The sequence below is a fragment of the Lynx canadensis genome, chromosome B3 (assembly GCF_007474595.2).
Source record: "Lynx canadensis isolate LIC74 chromosome B3, mLynCan4.pri.v2, whole genome shotgun sequence".
NCBI lineage: Eukaryota > Metazoa > Chordata > Mammalia > Carnivora > Felidae > Lynx > Lynx canadensis.
This window is the reverse complement of record NC_044308.2, coordinates 99,993,310-100,013,691: the sequence shown is the minus strand read 5'-3', so window position 1 is coordinate 100,013,691 and position 20,382 is coordinate 99,993,310. Positions and strand designations below refer to the sequence as shown.

Genomic DNA, 20,382 nt, shown 5'->3' with positions numbered 1-20,382 from the left:
AGCCACCCAGGCGCCCCGATTCTAATGATTTAAAGATTAATATAATGCGAATTCAATGAGGGCGAAAATGTCTCCTTTGTCCATTGTTGTATCTGCGAGGTCTCTCTCTGTTTTTTTCCCTCTGTAATTAGTAAGTATGTTGTGGGGATAGAATGTAAGACTTTGTAAACGTCCTGTTTCTCATTATACTTTTGCACTCCAGTGTTCCATTGCTTGAAATCCATTGCTTGAAAGAGCTATCACTATGTTGGTTGCCAGTGGAAAATTTCTAACTCCCTATTCCTTCTATATACATACTCAAATAGTTCTCCTGTAAGAGCTTTTCCTACTAATTTGTTTTTCAGTATGGACACCTGAGTTCTTATTTTATTCAGTGGGTTATAATCAGTTATAATCATTCATTTGCTAACATCTCAGATTTGGTCAGTGGTAGCCCCTTCAATCTGACTCCTGTGTCCTTTTGACGTGTCTCCGTCATTCTTTCAGTATGTCCTTTTGGCACAAGATGTTCCCAGTTTCATTTGTGGGATCAGCCATTTCTCCAAGAGTCTAGGTTCCTTTTAGTGGGACATTGAATTCAGAAACCAAGATCTAGGGATTAGGAGTGCTTTCAGTTACTGGAGGGCTCTTGTTTCTCAACTCTTGTTGACAGAGCTAAAAAAATAAGTGTGTGTAGTAGTATGTGTATATATGTGTGTGTATAAATGTAACTATTCAATAAAATGTGATAGTGGGAAAACAGTATTGCTAAACTACTGTATTTATTTTATGCAATTAAAACATGTTTATAGTTACACAACTAAATATTATAACTATTATTACATCCCAGATACATTTATTGTGATTTAAAAACCTTTTTATTTAGATTAACTGATTATTTTTTTATACTTGGGGTTGCAGTATATTCTGACATATATGCTGTTTTCACCAAGGAGGAGAATATGCTTGGTTTTAAGTGTTCAGAGGATAACTGGCAGTCTGGTTTAGTAGAAGTGGATATGTTTCTATAGTCTTAAATGCTTCCATTATGAGCAAGTAAATTTGTGAAGAGCCTTTTAAGAAACGTATTCATGAGTAGAGAGGCTTCTGTGTGAGGAAAGTACATGGAAATATTAGTGTAATTTTCCACTGTTCTTTACCGAAAAAGAAAAGAAGCTGAAACAGGTTCCATTATGTCATTGCTTTAGCTAATGATCATCAATTATTGACCAGAATTTAGCTCTGTTTTCTCTTAGAAATGAAAGTATAGGGACTCAGTTCTTTCCAGTTTTTTTCATATGAACCTTTTATGCTTTGGTGTAACACAGGCTTTAGAAAATATTTTCTGTGATAGTAACAGTTTCTCATTAAATTCATGGTTATAAATAGCTCTGAATGCTGCCTACTAGCTGACTGTGCCACTTTAGTAAGTTGGCTTTCCTGCAGTGTTTCTCAGTCTTGTGGAAAGTATGCATCCTTTTTAGAGAACATAACTTGTGGTTACCTGATGGTAAGAGTGCTGATGCTCACACCAGAGATATAGTCGTGACTGCTAAGGTACAGATCTTTTGGGTTCAGCATATCCAGAGCACGAGGTGCTTTATGACTCAATTCTTCCATCATGAATTTTCTGTTTGAACTGCCATGAACCTTCCTTGTAGTGAGCTAAATTATCATTTGGTCTTCACTTGGCAAGAATACATCATTTATATAAGTTTTCCTCTGCTCTTTTCTCATTGGTCTGCAAGTATTTAATTCACAGTTGCTTCTTGGTTATAAGATAGTCATTAACATGAATCAGAATATACTATTACCTATGATACTGTATTCAGAATGCTATAGAAATAATAATTTTTAAATATCCTAACAAATGAGAAAAGACTGACGCATAAATTAATCAAGGTTCAAAAGTAACAAAAACACATTACAGAAAATACAGGAAATAAAAAAAGATACAAATTCCTCATAATTGCAGAATCCTAACACAGACATTATTAAAGGACTATAATTTCTAATCTTCTATTTTTTCTGTGCATATAGGTACTTTTAGATTTTGTAATGACAGTGCGCACATTATTTCACATATCTCCTTCTCTTTCCAAACTATATATAAGGCAACCAACTCTATTTACCCACCTTAGAGTGTAAATTAAAAAGCAACAAATATTTATTCAGTAACTCTGTATGATTAGAGTGCTGTAAATCTGATAAATCACATTTACAGTACATTTGTTTAGGGAACCATAATTGCATTATATCAATTTACATTTCTATAGTAATCAAATGTCATAAAAAGAACACAGATTTTAGAACCACTAAGTCATATAAGATCTACCTGTAAACATTTATCTTTATAATTAATTTCTAATAAAGCACAATCATTTATAAATCTGTCCATTGGTTGAATAGCACACATAATTTTAAAGGTTTCAGATTTTTGTCTTGTCTATGTATTTATAGCAAAAGAAGATTTCACCAAAGCGGGAAACTACCTAAGAGGATGTGTTATCACTGGAATTTATTCTGAAGAAGATGTTTTGATACTGTAAGTTTATTGGTCTTCTAATTTTAGAGAGGAAGAAGTTTGCAAAATAATACATTGCTAGTTTTTACACAGTTGAAGGAAAATAGGGCAGCAATATAACTAACTTTGATTTTTAATTGAATGTTTAATTTCCTTGTAAGAAGATCTGGGCAGCAGCATCTGGCTATTTAGAATTCTTAGATACTCTTTTGCTTTAGGCTAGAGTCCCTACAGGGGCAACCTTGGATTCATAATACTTTATCTTTCTATAAAAATTTTTCCGGTTTGGGTTCTATTATCTGCAACTGTGGTTCTCTGAAATTGTCATAGTTTTGGGGGGAATTTTACTTCTTCAAGTGTTCAGGTTTTGATTTGCCACCAAAGTATATATAAAAATGATAATTTCCCCATGTTGTTGCTCTTTTAGCCATGTAAGTTGCTTTATTTGTATAATGTGGAACTCAAGATATTTCACTTGCCTCAGAATGAAGGACTGAACATTTGGAGATTATTACATATACAATACATACAGTAATACATCTATATCACATTCTGCATTAATGGCTTGTTTTCAGGTCCAGATGGAGTTGGTAAGCCCCCTCCCTAGTTTATCTTGCTTATTATAGTATTCCTAATTGTGATTTCTGAGCTTAAATCTTCCATCATGAACACTGGTGATGTATACTTTTGATGATCAAGCTCCATTTCTGCCCATGAAGTCAATGACTTTTGAAAAGTAAATACTGAACTCCAGATCTTTAAGAAATAAGAGACTTATTCACCTGACACATGGATAGTCACCCACTATGTTCTGTTCTGCTGTCATTGTGCATTTAACTAAGATCCAAAGCGCTAGACCAGTAGTTTTCAGAGTATGTTTTATTTATAACCAACTCATCAGCTTAAGAGGTAATCTAAAGGCTGGACTGTCCTCTAATGTTTATAATATTATAATGTTTATACTTGGTTCTAGCATCAGTTTTTACATCATATAAATGTGACTACTTCAGAGGTGGTTTTACAGAAATCATTTTTTTCTGTCTAGTGATTTCCCTTTAGTTTAGTTAGCAAAAGTAGTGGTAAGAAGGAGCAGATTTAGGCTGTGTTACAGTGGAGAGAGCATAGAGTTTATATCTGGGGCACCTCAGTTTGAATCCTGTCTCTGGCATTTATCACTCTCTGAGTCCTGGTTTCCTCATCTATAAAATGGGGGTGATAGTGGCTTACATTATAGGGCTGTTCTGGGGTTAAGTGAAAACTAAAGGCATCTAAAAGAGTGCCTGGCAAATAGTAGGTTTCTAATAAATGCTTGTCTCCTTGCTTAGCAGTATGGTGAGCAGTCCAAAAAGATTGAGAACCATTCAGTATGTTCCTAATCCTGTTTAGACATTTTCTTGATGAGTAAGTTGTCTAGAAAAAAAAAAGAATCTGTCTAGATTATTATATGTTGCTTTCTTTTAATCTAGGTTGTCAAGGCTCCTAAATTTCTTCAGACAGCCTCACAAAGAAGATAAATTTGCCTGCAAATTGAGTTCATTTCTTCCTTAGTAGTAGGGCTTCTCATTTGCTGCCTCCCAATCTGACCTCTTGGTGTAATTATTTGTTTTTGATGACTTGCTATATTTTATTGGAAATTTTAATACTGCGTTTCTCCACAGGTCAAATAAATATGGGGCAACACTTCCAGCTCTGCTGCTGGCCAGACACAAAGAGGGCAAAGTAGAGAGCATTCCATTCGCTAACTCCCGTGTGCAAGACATAGTTCAAATAGTGACAAATGCATTACTGGAGACATTTGTGAGTGTATTTTATAATAAGGGTATTATTTGAAATAGAGAATCTAGAAGAGTTAAAAATAGTATATTTTAATACACAATTTTCCAGCTTTTTTTGGCAGAGGGCATGATGTTTTATGAGCTGAAAATTCATTGGGTTGCTCTGTTTTGTTCACTCATTATGATATAGCTTCTGTAGTCCACTGCCAAAAGTTTACATGTTTTTGGATTATTTTTTTTATTGTGGAGACTAGTGTAGCTGATGGCTAGTTGAAGGAAGTACTCAATCTAAGCTGAAACTTGGTATAGAGCACATGGATTCTGGGGAGTCAGACTGCCTAAGTTTAAATCATTGCTTGTTTCCTTACTGGCTCTTTGTTAACTTCTCTGTGCCTCACTTTCCACATGTGTAAAATGTAGTTGGTAGTAGTACCTGCTGCAGAGACTTATCCTGAGAACCAAATGAGACCTGTGTACAGTGTTTTGGGTAGTGTTTGGCCACTGGTAAACATTAAACAAATGTTAGCTAAGATTCTTATTTCTACAGTTTTAGAACAAAGTAGTGTCTTATGAAAGGCCTTTTCCAGTGCTTCCTTTGAAAATAGTGGATTCAAGGGCATAACACTTTTAACGTGCATTTCTTGATTTCACTTGTTTTCGCATTTATATTAAACATAGCTAGAATGTAACAAGTTTATGCTTTTCTATATTTCTCAAGTGACATATGCATTATAATCAGCAGTAAATAATGACCATCCTCCTGTTACTATGTTTCTTGCCATGATAATCTAAATGACATTACATTTTAGGTTAAATTAATGGCTGTAGCCTTTATTAAGTGTTTTTGTGGCATTGGTTCTGTTCCCTCCCCCATTCAAGTTACAGGTTGTAATTAGTCAAATCATTAATATTTTCATGATGTAGTTTTCCAAATTATTAAAGTAACATTTTTGTCTTCAATGACATATTAAATGAATATTTATTTAGCCATAAACATAGTGTAATATTTTTGGAATTATTATAAGCCTTTACCTTTTTTCTCCCAGACAATACAGAAAACTATGAAAGAAGAAAATTGAAATCAACTGTAACCTCTTTAACCAAATTTAAAATTGGGGGAAATATTTTCCCAAACTTAAAAAAAATCCCATGTGTATATATGTGATTGTCTTTTTATCTTAAGAGATATTTCCATCAAGAAATGAAGACACACACTAAAACTAATGTTTTTTTAGTATCTACATAATATTCTGTTGTACTAAAAAACCACAATTTGTTTAATTTCCTGTTGTTGAATATTTGTCTTTAGTTTTGTTTTACTCAGGGACCAACCTTGAGGATAATCTTTGGGTGTTTCCATGATTACATAATCATGGTAAATTCACAGAATTTGAATTGCTAGTCCAGAGGGCGTGTATATGTTTAAGGCTGCTAATACTTATTCCTATTTTGTACAAGAGGAAATTTGAACATTTTACTCTTTCATCTTTGCGTAATATATAAAAATTGGTATCTATTCTTTTGTTAAGATTATATGCTTTATGGCTGAGAAAGTTTGGGCAAACTTAACAACTATCAGAATCTGTTTATTTTTAAGGCACATGTGATAAGCATTGTGGCAGTATTTCAGTTTACAATGTTTTGGTTTGCAGCATTCAACTAAAAACTGAACAGCTATAATAAAAATTGTTTTGCTTTTAGTTTATGACCTTTCCATAAATTCTAAAACCCTCAAGTGGTTGTCACATTTCTTAAAGCTTCTCTGTGTTGGGAGATTTAAATGAGAGTATGTAGCAGCCAGCCAGCTGCAAGCTCATCTCCTGGCCTGCACTGAAGTACTAGAAAGACTTTGGTTTCTTCATCTGGACAGGGAAGAGGACTGGATGACCAGACAGTAAACATTTTTTATATGGCATGATGAACCTGATGGCAAATTAGGCCAGGGAAATATGCCCAAATCTGAAAAACATGATAATTAACTACATGAGCAATGATCTATCCAAGGCTGTCATATTTAAACATCCTTCTGAACAAATAGTTCTAACACTTTTCTCAGATACATTGAGTTCCTTTTTTATGGTTTTATTATGCATAAGTTACATCCTCTTGTATACTCAAATAGCCAAAGGACACCTTCCAGTTACCATGTTTGATGACCTTTCCTGTAAGTAGCAACCAAAACCATTGACAATGCTTTTCCTTCTCAAAATTCTCTATTCTTCTGGCTTTTGCAATTCCAGATACCTCCTTCAACCCTCTGGCCACTCTAGAATTACATCTTCAACCCCTTTTTCTTCTTTCGCTGTTTTTTCTTTAGGAAATTTTATCCATACCCATAATTTCTACTATCATTATACCAGCTGATGATTCCAAAATTGAAGTTTCTGATCTTTTCTCCTAAACCCACAGAACTCTTGGTCTTTCTTCCCTGAAATGTGTCACCTGTGTGTCTTTTCACAAATGTGTATTCTAGTTAGTCATCTTTCTAAAACAGACCTAACCATGTCACTCATTTGATTCCAGATCTTCTCAGTATTCCTGGGAATTAGAAAACCTACCAAGACATTTTACCATCTGGTCTTATGGCCACATTTGCCTCTTGCATGCCTAAGTCTGGCATGCTTCACTCCTACTGTTACCAGATGGCATGTATCCCTTCACACCTCTCTGCCTGTCCCCACAATGCTCCCTATATCTGGAATCCTGGCTCTGGCACATACCTTATTCTGTCAAGATCTTGGTTTTTCCCCAAGACCAGATCAAATATCACTTCTGAAATCATCCATGAGCTTCCTTTTCTTAGCTTAATTTTATTGTCATACGTTAATTCTTTCTTGGATCATAGCAGTTTGTGTACCTGTCTCCTCCTCTAAAGTATGAGCTCTTTGAGAGCAGGGAAAGTAAAGTATCTTGGTTCTTTTTGATTCAGTATCCAGCATCATATCTTGAGCTTTGTAGTTCAGGTGGCTCTATCTCCCTTAATGTGTCAAATCTGTTCAGAGTGAGGAGATCTGCTAGCCTGATGAGATGTGTCAATTTTATGAAGGGGATGGAACTCATATAGAAGATGAAAGATGATGAAAGATAATAGTTAATATAAGAAAACAACATAGGGAAATTTGGAGAAGAGAGGATCTAAGATCTAAGTCATGAAAGAGGAACGTATAAGAAGAGGATTTTGAGTGTGTAAGAGAAAGAATTAGAAGAAAAATGAGAATTGACAGAGGAAAGTGGCTCTGAGAACTAAATAAGGAAAACTACATACCAGAGCCTGGTATTTAGCTTAAACCAAAAAAAAAAAAAAAGAAAAGAAAAGAAATGAGACTCATATTTTTATTTGTTTAAACATGTTTTTTATAATATTAATTACACTAAAATCTATAATATTGAAACAAAATAAGATTTTTAAGGAATCACAGATGTTGAAAGATATCTTTAAATATCAGCATTTCTTTTTTCAAAAATTTTATGTTAGATACAATAAGAGTTTTGTTTGTCATATGTCACATGTTGGCTAATCTGGTCCAGATTTTAGCATAGGAAGTTATTAGAAGTGTTACATCCTTGTAAAACAGGGAGTTTAAGTTATTTTGAAATTAGTACTTTTTTTTTTTTTAAATAACTCATTAAGATAAAGTGGGCTTAAATAAAAAGGTCTTGAGGGGTGCCTGGGTGACTCAGTCGGTGAAGTGTCCGACTTTGGCTCAGGTTATGATCTGGTGGTTTGTGGGTTTGAGCCCTGCGTCAGGCTCTGTGCCGACAGCTCAGAGCCTGGAGACTGCTTCAGATTCTGTGTGTGTGTGTGTGTCTCTCTCTCTCTGCTCCTACCCCACTTTCTCCCTCCCTTTCTCTCTGTCAGTCTCTCCCAAAGATAAACATTTTTTAAAATTGTAAAAAAATGAAAAGCTCTTGACAGTCACAGGTTTAGTCAGTAAAGCAAAAACCACTTAAAATATGTTTTAATTACATTTTATAGACTAAACTTGCATGATTGATCTGAACATTATTTTCTATTTTATGCCTCATCATTTTCCATGTTTTTTTTCTTTTTTTTTAATAGCCAGAAATAACTGTGGAAAACCTTCCCGTTTATTTAAGACTTCAGAAACCATTACTTATTTTATTCAGTGATGGCAGCATAAATCCTCAGTATACAAAAGCAATATTGACGCTGGTAAAAGAGAAACACTTGGATTCACTTACCCCTTGCTGGTTAAATCTGTAAGTATATTTTTATTTTTTAATATGCAAAAGGTAAGAAAACTGTAATTACTACATTTTCATTAGGAAATGAAACTCTCTAACTGTACCTTTGGAGTTAATATGGGACCAGTGTATATATTGTCAGGATATTTTAGTAACTAAAAGATGACCTTGTTTTAGATTGAATTCTTTTCTACGATGAATTTTATTTTGTTGACTGGTATTTTTTTTTTTCAGATCCATTGAGGTGTAATTGACAAAATTTTAGGATATTTAAAGTGTACATTGTGGTGATTTGATACATGTATACATTTTGAAAGGATTCCTCCATCTAAGTAACATATTCATTACATCAAACATTTAAAAATGTATATATATGCCCTACAAGAGATCCTAAGGGGGATCCTGTGAGACAAAGTACCAGAGACATCGCTACAATTATAAAACATACAGACATCACAATGACTCTAAACCCGTATCTTTCTATAATAACACTGAATGTAAATGGACTAAATGCGCCAACCAAAAGACATAGGGTATCAGATTGGATAAAAAACCAAGACCCATCTATTTGCTGTCTACAAGAGACTCATTTTAGACCTGAGGACACCTTTAGATTCAGAGTGAGGGGATGGAGAACTATTTATCATGCTACTGGAAGCCAAAAGAAAGCTGGAGTAGCCATACTTATATCAGACAAACTAGACTTTAAATTAAAGGCTGTAACCAGAGATGAAGAAGGGCATTATATAATAATTACAGGGTCTATCCATCAGGAAGAGCTAACAATTATAAATGTCTGTGCGCCAAATACGGGAGCCCCAAATATATAACACAATTACTCATAAACATAAGCAACCTTATTGATAAGAATGTGGTAATTGCAGGGGACTTTAAAAATGTATATATATATATATGTTTAATTTTCGGGGGGAGGGGGACTAAGATTTAAGTTTTGTTGTCTTAGCAAATTTCAACTATATAGCATTACCAACTGTAGTCACCATTTATACATGAGATTATCAGACCTTATTCATCTTGTAGCTGAGAGTTTGTTCCTTTTCCCATCCTCTTCCTATTTCTCCCAACCCCCAGTCCCCAGCAACCACTTTTCTTCTGTTTCTGTGAGTTTGACTTTTTTAGACTTTTCACGTAGAAGTATTTGTCTTTCTATGTCTGCCTTATTTCACTTGGTGGAATGACCTGAGTCCATCCATGTTGTAGCAAATGGCAGGATTTTCTTCTTTTTCATGGCTGAATAATATTCCATCTTTATCCATTCATTTGTTGACAGACACTTAGGTTGTTTCTGTATCTTGGCTATTGCAAATAATGCTGCAATAAGCATGAAAATGCATGCATTTCTTTACTGTCTTGTTTTTATATCCTTTGGCTACATACCCAGAAGTAGAATTGCTAGGTCATATGGTAGTTCTATTTTCAATTTCTTGAGGAACCTCCTCTGTTTTCAACAGTGGTTGCACCAATATACATTCCTACCACCAGTTCTTGAAGGTTCCCTTTTGTTCACATCCTCAACAATACTTGTTATCGTTTGTCTTTTTGATACCAGCCATATTAACAGGTTTGAGGTGATATCTCATTGTGGTTTTGGTTTGAATTTCCTTAATATTACTCATCTTGAACATCTTTTCATGTACCTTTTGGCCATCTTTATGTCTTCTCTGTAAAAATGTCTATTCAGTTCCTCTGCCCATTTTTAATTGGATTATTGGTGTTTTTTGCTGTTATGTGAGTTCTTCCCTCATTTAGATATTCACCCCTTACCACATATGTGATTTGCAAATATTTTCTCTCGTTCCACAGTTTACCTTTTATTTTAGTTGATGGTTTCCTTTGTCTATAGAAGATTTTGAGAACGAGCGAGTGGGGGAAGGGGGGGGAGAGAGAGAGAGAGAGAGAGAGAGAGAGAGAGAGAGAGAGAGAGAGAATGAATATCTTAAGCAGGCTCCATGCTCAGCACAAAGCTGACTTGGCACTCAATCCCTTGACCCTGGGATCATGACCTGAGCCCAAATCAGGTGTCAGAAGCTCCATCGACTGAGCCATCCAGGTACCCATATGCAGAAGCTTTTTAATTGGATGTAGTCCCACTTATTTATTTTACTTTTGTTGCCTTTGCTTTCATGTCATGCAGATTTTGAGATGTAGTAATTTTTCTCATTTTTAAAGTAATTTGGGTCCCTGCATGTCTCAACTGGCTAAGTGTCTGGCTTTGGTTCAAGTCATGATCTCATGGTTTGTGAGACTGAGCCTGGCATCGAGCTCTGTGCTGACGGTGTGGAGTCTACTTGGAATTCTCTCTCTCTGCCCCTATCTCATTTGTGTGCTCTCTCTCTAAAAATAAACAAACTTAAAAAAAAATTAATTGATGTCCATTGAGGAAAATTTGGCAAATACAGAAAAATAAACATTGTGATACTTTGGCATTTTTCTTCCTTTCTTTTTTCTATATTTTTATTTATTTTGAGAGAGAAGGAGTGTGAGTGTACATTTAATGTCTGTGAACACAGTTCACATATCTACACACTATCCATTGTTCAAATGCATTACATGAAAAGTTCATTTTTAATTTATTTGAAAAATTAGAAGAATGAGGCAGTGTACATTTTTTTCTATGAAGAGTTCACTGACAGTCTACTGCTTAAGACAAATTTCCCCCAGGGTAATTATCTTTGTAGGTCTCTCACATTAAAACACTATTTTCCATAATGTGGAATGTGATGTTTCAGGAAAGCTGGGCATCTTAAAAAAATTTTTAATTTTTTTAATGTTTGAGAGAGAGAGAAACAGAGTGCCTTGGGAGAGGAGCAGAGAGAGAGGGAGACAGAAAAACTGAAGCAGTTTCCAGGCTCTGAGCTGTCAGCACAGTATCTGATGTGGGGCTTGAATTCATGGACCGTGAGATCATGACCTGAGCTCAAGTCGGACACTCAACCAACTGAGCCACCCAGGCGCCCCTAAAAATATGTTTTTAATATGAAATTCATTTTTAAATTGGTTTCCATACAACACCCAGTGCTCATCCCAACAGGTGCCCTCCTCACTGCCCATCACCCTCTTTCCCCTCCCTCCTACCACCTATCAACCCTCAGTTTATTCTGTTTTTAAGAGTCTCTTATGGTTTGGCTCCCTCCCTAACTTTTTTTTTTTTTTTCCCGTTCCCATCCTCCATGATCTTTTAAGTTTCTCAGGATCCACATAAGAGTGAAAACATATGGTATCTGTCTTTCTCTGTATAACTTATTTCACTTAGCAAAACACTCTCCAGTTCCATCCACATTGTTACAGAAGACCATATTTCATTCTTTCTCATTGCCATGTAGTACTCCATTGTATATATAAACCATAATTTCTTTATCCATTCATTAGTTGATGGATATTTAGGTTCTTTCCATAATTTGGCTATTGTTGAAAGTGCTGCTATAAACATTGGGGTACAAGTGCCCCTGTACATCAGCACTCCTGTATCCCTTGGATAAATACCTACTAGTGCAATTGCTGGCTCATAGGGTAGATCTATTTTTAATTTTTTGAGAAAACTCCACACTGTTTTCCAGAGCAGCTAGACCAGTTTGCATTCCCACCAACAGTGCAAGAGGTTCCCGTTTCTCCACATCCTCTCCAGCATCTTTAGTCTCCTGATTTGTTCATTTTGGCCACTCTGACTGGCGTGAGGTGGTATCTCTGTGTGGTTTTGATTTGTATTTCCCTGATGAGGAGTGATGTTGAGCATCTATTCTTGTGCCTGTTGGCCATCTGGATGTCTTCTTTAGAGAAGTGTCTATTCATGTTTTCTGCCCCTTCACTGGATTATTTGTTTTTCAGGCGTGGAGTTTGGTGAGTTCTTTATAGATTTTGGATACTAACCTCTATCTGATGTGTCATTTGCAAATATCTTTTCCCATTCTGTCCATTGCCTTTTAGTTTTGGTGATTGTTTCCTTTGCAATGCAGAAACTTTTTATCTTGATGAGGTCCCTATAGTTTATTTTTGCTTTTAATTCCCTTGCCTTTGGGGATGTGTCAAGTAAGAAATTGCTGCAGCTGAGGTCAGAGAGGTTCCTTCCTGCTTTCTCCTCTAGGGTTTTGATGGTTTCCTGTCTCACATTCATGTCCTTTTTCCATTTTGAGTTTATTTTTGTGAATGGTGTAAGAAAGTGGACTAGTTTCATTCTTCTTCATGTTGCTGTCCAGTTCTTCCAGCACCATTTGTTACAGAGACTGTCTTTTCTATTGGATATTCTTTCCTGCTTTGTCAAAGATTAGTTGGCCACACTTTTGTGGATCCAATTCTGGGTTCTCTCTTCTATTCCATTGGTCTATGTGTCTGTTTTTGTGCCAATACAATGCTGTCTTGATGATGACAGCTTTGTAGTAGAGGCTAAAGTCTGGGATTGTGATGCCTCCTGCTTTGGTCTTCTTCTTCAATATTATTTTGGCTATTTGGGGTCTTTTGTGGTTCCATACAAATTTTAGGATTGCTTGTTCTAGCTTCAAGAAGAATGCTGGTGCAATTTTGATTGGGATTGCATTGAATGTGTAGATTGCTTTGTGTAGATTGTATTGACATTTTAACAATGTTTATTCTTCCAATCCATGAGCATGGAATGTTTTTCCGTTTCTTTGTGTCTTCTCCAATTTCCTTCATAAGCTTTCTATAGTTTTCAGCATACAGATCTTTTACATCTTTGGTTAGGTTTATTCCTAGGTATTTTATGATTCTTGGTGAAATTGTGAATGGGATCAGTTTCTTTATTTGTCTTTCTGTTGCTTCATTATTAGTGTATAAGAATGCAACTGATTTCTGTACATTAATTTTGTATCCTGCAACTTTGCTGAATTCATGTATCAGTTCTAGCAGACTTTTGGTGGAGTCTATTGGGTTTTCCATGTATAATATCATGTCATCTGCAACAAGTGAAAACCTGACTTCATCTTTGCCAATTTTGATGCCTTTGATTTCCTTTTGTTGTCTGATCACTGATGCTAGAACTTCCAACACTATGTTAAACAACAGTGGTCAGAGTGGACATCCCTGTCGTGTTCCTGATCTCAAGGGAAAGCTCTCAGTTTTTCCCCATTGAGGATGATGTTAGCTGTGGGCTTTTCATAAATGGCTTTTATGATGTTTAAGTATGTTTCTTCTATCCCAACTTTCTCAAGGGTTTTTATTAAGAAAGGATGCTGAATTTTGTCAAATGCTTTTTCTGCATTGATTGACAGGATCATATGGTTCTTTTCTTTTATTAATGTGATGTATCACATTGATTGATTTGTGTATGTTGAACCACCCTGCAGCCTGGGAATGAATCCCACTTGATCATGGTGAATAATTCTTTTTGTATGCTGTTGAATTCGATTTGCTAGTATCTTGTTGAGAATTTTTGCATCCATATTCATCAGGGTTATTGGCCTGTAGTTCTCCTTTTTTGCTGGGTCTCTGTCTGGTTTGGGAATCAAAGTAATGCTGGCTACATAGAATGAGTCTGGAAGTTTTCCTTCCCTTTCTATTTTTTGGAACAGCTTGAGAAGGATAGGTATTATGTCTGCTTTAAATGTCTGGTAGAATTCCCCTGGGTAGCCATCTGGTCCTGGACTCTTATTTGTTGGGAGATTTTGATACCTGATTCAATTTCTTTGCTGGTTATGGGTCTGTTCAAGTTTTCTATTTCTTCCTGTTTGAGGTTTGGAAGTGTGTGGCTGTTTAGGAATTTGTCCATTTCTTCCAGGTTGTCCAGTTTGTTGGCATATAATTTTGATAGTATTCCCTGATAATTGCTGTATTTCTGAGGGATTGGTTGTAATAATTCCATTTTCATTCATGATTTTATCTATTTGGGTCATCTCCCTTTTCTTTTTGAGAAGCCTGGCTAGAGGTTTATCAATTTTGTTTATTTTTTCAAAAAACCAACTCTTGGTTTCGTTGATCTGTTCTACAGGTTTTTTTTAGATTCTATATTGTTTATTTCTGCTCTGATCTTTATTATTTCTTTTCTTCTGCTGGGTTTGGGGTGTCCTTGCTGTACTGCTTCTATTTCCTTTAGTTTTTTTATTTTTTTTTCCAATATATGAAATTTATTGTCAAATTGGTTTCCATACAACACCCAGTGCTCATCCCAAAAGGTGCCCTCCTCAATACCCATCACCCACCCTCTCCTCCCTCCCACCCCCATTAATTCTCAGTTTGTTCTCCGTTTTTAAGAGTCTCTTATGCTTTGGCTCTCTCCCACTCTAACCTCTTTTTTTTTCTTCCTACCCCTCCCCCATGGATTTCTGTTAAGTTTCTCAGGATCCACATAAGAGTGAAAACATATGGTATCTGTCTTTCTCTGTATGGCTTATTTCACTTAGCATCACACTCTCCAGTTCCATCCACGTTGCTACAAAGGGCCATATTTCATTCTTCTCATTGCCATGTAATACTCCATTGTGTATGTAAACCACAATTTCTTTATCCATTCATCAGTTGATGGACATTTAGGCTCTTTCCATAATTTGGCTATTGTTGAGAGTGCTGCTATAAACATTGGGGTACAAGTGCCCCTATGCATCAGTACTCCTGTATCCCTTGGGTAAATTCCTAGCAGTGCTACTGCTGGGTCATGGGGTAGGTCTATTTTTAGTTTTTTAAGGAACCTCCACACTGTTTTCCACAGTGGCTGCACCAGTTTGCATTCCCACCAACAGTGCAAGAGGTTCCCGTTTCTCCACATCCTCTCCAGCATCTTTAGTCTCCTGTTTTGTTCATTTTGGCCACTCTGACTGGCGTGAGGTGATATCTGAGTATGGTTTTGATTTGTATTTCCCTGATGAGGAGTGACGTTGAGCATCTTTTCATGTGCCTGTTGGCCATCTGGATGTCTTCTTTAGAGAAGTGTCTATTCATATTTTCTGCCCATTTCTTCACTGGATTATTTGTTTTTCAGGTGTGGAGTTTGGTGAGCTCTTTATAGATTTTGGATACTAGCACTTTGTCCGATATGTCATTGGCAAATATCTTTTCCCATTCCGTTGGTTGCCTTTTAGTTTTGTTGGTTGTTTCCTTTGCCATGCAGAAGCTTTTTATCTTCATAAAGTCCCAGTAATTCATTTTTGCTTTTAATTCTCTTGCCTTTGGGGATGTGTCGAGTAAGAGATTGCTACGTCTGAGGTCAGAGAGGTCTTTTCCTGCTTTGTCCTTTAGGGTTTTGATGGTTTCCTGTCTCACATTCAGGTCCTTTATCCATTTTGAGTTTATTTTTGTGAATGGTGTGATAAAGTGGTCTAGTTTCAACCTTCTGCATGTTGCTGTCCAGTTCTTCCAGCACCATTTGTTAAAGAGACTGTCTTTTTTCCATTGGATGTTCTTTCCTGCTTTGTCAAAGATGAGTTGGCCATACGTTTGTGGGTCTAGTTCTGGGGTTTCTATTCTATTCCATTGGTCTATGTGTCTGTTTTTGTGCCAATACCATGCTGTCTTGATGATGACAGCTTTGTAGTAGAGGCTAAAGTCTGGGATTGTGATGCCTCCTACTTTGGTCTTCTTCTTCAAAATTCCTTTGGCTATTCGGGGCCTTTTGTGGTTCCATATGATTTTTAGGATTGCTTGTTCTAGCTTCAAGAAGAATGCTGGTGCAATTTTGATTGGGATTGCATTGAATGTGTAGATAGCTTTGGGTAGTATTGACATTTTGACAATGTTTATTCTTCCAATCCATGAGCAGGGAATGTCTTTCCATTTCTTTATATCTTCTTCAATTTCCTTCATAAGCTTTCTATAGTTTTCAGCATACAGATTTTTTACATCTTTGGTTAGATTTATCCCTAGGTATTTTATGCTTCTTGGTGAAATTGTGAATGGGATCAGTTTCTTTATTTGTCTTTCTGTGGCTTCATTGTTAGTGTATAAGAATGCAACTGATTTCTGTACATTGATTTTGTATCCTGCAACTTTGCTGAATTCATGTATCAGTTCTAGCAGACTTTTGGTGGAGTCTATCGGATTTTCCATGTATAGTATCATGTCATCTGCAAAAAGTGAAAGCTTGACTTCATCTTTGCCAATTTTGATGCCTTTGATTTCCTTTTGTTGTCTGATTGCTGATGCTAGAACTTCCAACACTATGTTAAACAACAGCAGTGAGAGTGGGCATCCCTGTCATGTTCCTGATCTCAGGGAAAAAGCTCTCAGTTTCTCCTCATTGAGGATGATGTTAGCTGTGGGCTTTTCATAAATGGCTTTTATGATGTTTAAATAAGTTCCTTCTATCCCGACTTTCTCAAGGGTTTTTACTAAGAAACGGTGCTGAATTTTGTCAAAGGCCTTTTCTGCATCGATTGACAGGATCATATGGTTCTTATCTCTTCTTTTATTAGTGTGATGTATCACATTGATTGATTTGCGAATGTTGAACCAGCCCTGCAGCCCAGGAATGAATCCCACTTGATCATGGTGAATAATTCTTTTTATATGCTGTTGAATTTGATTTGCTAGTATCTTGTTGAGAATTTTTGCATCCATATTCATCACGGATATTGGCCTGTAGTTCTCTTTTTTTACTGGGTCTCTGTCTGGTTTAGGAATCAAAGTAATACTGGCTTCATAGATTGAGTCTGGAAGTTTTCCTTCCCTTTCTATTTCTTGGAATAGCTTGAGAAGGATAGGTATTATCTCTGCTTTAAACGTCTGGTAGAACTCCCTTGGGAAGCCATCTGGTCCTGGACTCTTATTTGTTGGGAGATTTTTGATAACCGATTCAATTTCTTTGCTGGTTATGGGTCTGTTCAAGCTTTCTATTTCCTCCTGATTGAAGTTGGAAGAGTGTGGGTGTTTAGGAATTTGTCCATTTCTTCCAGGTTGTCCAAAATGTTGGCATATAATTTTTCATAGTATTCCCTGATAATTGTTTGTATCTCTGAGGGATTGGTTGTAATAATTCCATTTTCATTCATGATTTTATCTATTTGGGTCATCTCCCTTTTCTTTTTGAGAAGCCTGGCTAGAGGTTTGTCAATTTTGTTTATTTTTTCAAAAAACCAACTCTTGGTTTCGTTGATCTGCTCTACAGTTTTTTTAGATTCTATATTGTTTATTTCTGCTCTGATCTCTATTATTTCTCTTCTGCTGGGTTTAGGCTGCCTTTGCTGTTCTGCTTCTATTTCCTTTAGGTGTGCTGTTAGATTTTGTATTTGCGATTTTTCTTGTTTCTTGAGATAGGCCTGGATTGCAATGTATTTTCCTCTCAGGACTGCCTTCGTTGCATCCCAAAGCGTTTGGATTGTTGTATTTTCATTTTCATTTGTTTCCATATATTGTTTAATTTCTTCTCTAATTGCCTGGTGCACCCATTCATTCTTTAGTAGTGTGTTCTTTAACCTCCAAGCTTTTGGAGGTTTTTCAGACTTTTTCCTGTGGTTGATTTCAAGCTTCATAGCATTGTGGCCTGAAAGTATGCATGGTATGATCTCAATTCTTTTATACTTATGGAGGGCTGTTTTGTGACCCAGTATGTGATCTATCTTGGAGACTGTTCCATGTGTATTCGAGAAGAAAGTATATTCTATTGCTTTGGGATGCAGAGTTCTAAATACATCTGTCAAGTCCATCGGACCCAATGTATTATTCAGGGCACTGTTTCTTTATTGATCCTGTGTCTAGATGATCTGTCCATAGTTGTAAGTGGGGTATTAAAATCCCCTGCAGTTACCACATTCTTATCAATAAGGTTGTTTACATTTGTGATGAATTGTTTTATATATTTGGGGGCTCCCATATTTGGCACATAGACATTTATAATTGTTAGCTCTTCCTGATGGATAGACCCTGTAATTATTATATAATGCCCTTCCGCATCTCTGGTTACAGCCTTTAATTTAAAGTCTAGTTTGTCTGATATAAGTATGGCTACTGCAGCTTTCTTTTGACTTCCAGTAGCATGATAGATAGTTCTCCATCCCCTCACTTTCAATCTGAAGGTGTCCTCAGGTCTAAAGTGAGTCTCTTGTAGACAGCAAATGGATGGGTCTTGGTTTTTTATCCATTCTGATACCCTGTGTGTTTTGGTTGGAGCATTGAGTCCATTTACATTCAGTGTTATTATTCAAAGATATGGATTTAGAGTCATTGTGGTGTCTGTAGGTTTCATGCTTGTAGTGATGTCTGATACTTTGTGGTCCTTGCAACATTTCACTCACAGAATCCCCCTTAGGGTCTCTTGTAGGGCTGGTTTAGTGGTGATGAATTCCTTCAGTTTTTGTTTGGAAAGACCTTTATCTCTCCTTCTCTTCTGAATGACAGACTTGCTGGATAAAGGATTCTCAGCTGCATATTTTTTCTGTTCATCATATTGAAGATTTCCTGCCATTCCTTTCTGGCCTGCCAAGTTTCAGTAGATAGGTCTGCCACTAGTCTTATAGGTCTCCCTTTATAAGTTAGAGACTGTTTACCCTTAGCTGCTTTCACAATTTTCTCTTTATCCTTGTAGTTTTCCAGTTTCACTGATATGTAGTGAACAAGATTGATTCAAGTTACATCTGAAGGGAGTTCTCTGTGACATTTGTATTTCAGTGCCTTTTTTCTTCCCCAGAGCAGGGAAGTTCTCAGCTATGATTTGTTCAAGTATACCTTCATCCTCTTTCTCTCTTCTTTTTCTGGAATTCCTATGATATAGATTTTGTTCTGTTTGATTGCATTACTTAGTTCTGTAATTCTCCCCTCATACTCCTGGATTTTTTTTTATCTCTCTTTCTCTCAGCTTCCTCTTTTAGCATAATTTTATCTTCTAATTCACCTATTCTCTCCTCTGCCTCTTCAGTCCGTGTTATGGCCACCTCCATTTATTTTGCACCTCATTTATAACATTTTTTAATGTCTCATGACTATTTCTTAGTCCCTTGATTTCTGTAGCAATAGATCTCTGCTGTCCTCTGTTTTTTCCAACCCAGTGATTAATTTTATGACTATTATTCTAAATTATTTTTCTATTGTATTGCTTAAATCAGTTTTGATCAATTCGTTAGCTGTTGCTACTTCCTGGAGTTTCTTTTTAGGACAATTCTTCTGTTTTGTCATTTTGGGTAGTCCGTGCAGTAGCTCCAAACTGCAGGGCACTTCCCCTGTGCTGTAGGGAGTAACTTGTGTTGGTTGGCAGGGCCACAGTCAGACCTGATGTCTGCCCCCAGCCCACCACTGGGGCCACAGTCAGACTGGTATGAACCTTATCTTCCCCTCTCCCAGGGTGGTGTGGGCCCTGCGGAGTGGTGTGGCCCCTGCCTGGGCTACTTGCACACTGCCAGGCTTGTGGTGCTGCTTCGATGGGATCTGGCCAAGGGCATACTAGCCGGGGTGGATCCGCAAGGTGCACAGGGGCAGGAGGGGCAGGCTTACCTAGCTTTGCAGTGGGTGGTCCCCTGCAGGAGGAGCCCTGCAGCTCCGGGTGGGAGACAGACCCATCAGAGGGATGGATGCACAGAAGCACAGTGTTGGGTGTTTGCGTGGTGCAAGCAAGTTCGGTGACGGGAACTGGTTCCCTTTGGAATTTTGGCTGGGGGATGGGAGAGGGAAATGGTGTTTGCCTCTGCCTTTGTTCCCTGCCCAGCTGAGCTCTGTCTTCCAGGGCTCAACAACTCTCTCTCCCAGCATCCTCTTGCCCTCCCTGCTCTTGGAGAGCAGAGCTGTTGACTATTAACATTCCAGAAATTAAGTCCCTCTGGCTATCAGAACTCACGCAGTCCGGCCCCTCTACTTTTGTGAGCCGGACTTTGCGAGCTCTGCCTTGCCGCACGGGCTCCCCCTCCAGTGCCCTGACTCCTTCCTACCAGTCCTTGTAGCATGCACCGCCTCTCCACCTTTCCTACCTTCTTCCGTGGGTCTCTTGTCTACGCTTGGCTCCAGAGAGTC

General features: G+C 37.1%; 1 protein-coding gene across 5 annotated transcripts in view; it reads left to right on the top strand.

The window, feature by feature from the left end:
• TXNDC16 (thioredoxin domain containing 16) overlaps positions 1 to 20,382 on the top strand; it is a 138,037-nt gene that overhangs the window by 95,435 nt on the left and 22,220 nt on the right. For all 5 annotated transcript variants that reach the window (XM_032593710.1, XM_030319105.2, XM_030319106.1 and 2 more), the window contains 3 exons: positions 2,440 to 2,524; positions 4,162 to 4,300; positions 8,339 to 8,499. In XM_032593710.1, the coding sequence (XP_032449601.1) occupies positions 2,440 to 2,524; positions 4,162 to 4,300; positions 8,339 to 8,499 (385 nt within the window). The remainder of the gene's footprint in view (positions 1 to 2,439; positions 2,525 to 4,161; positions 4,301 to 8,338; positions 8,500 to 20,382) is intronic.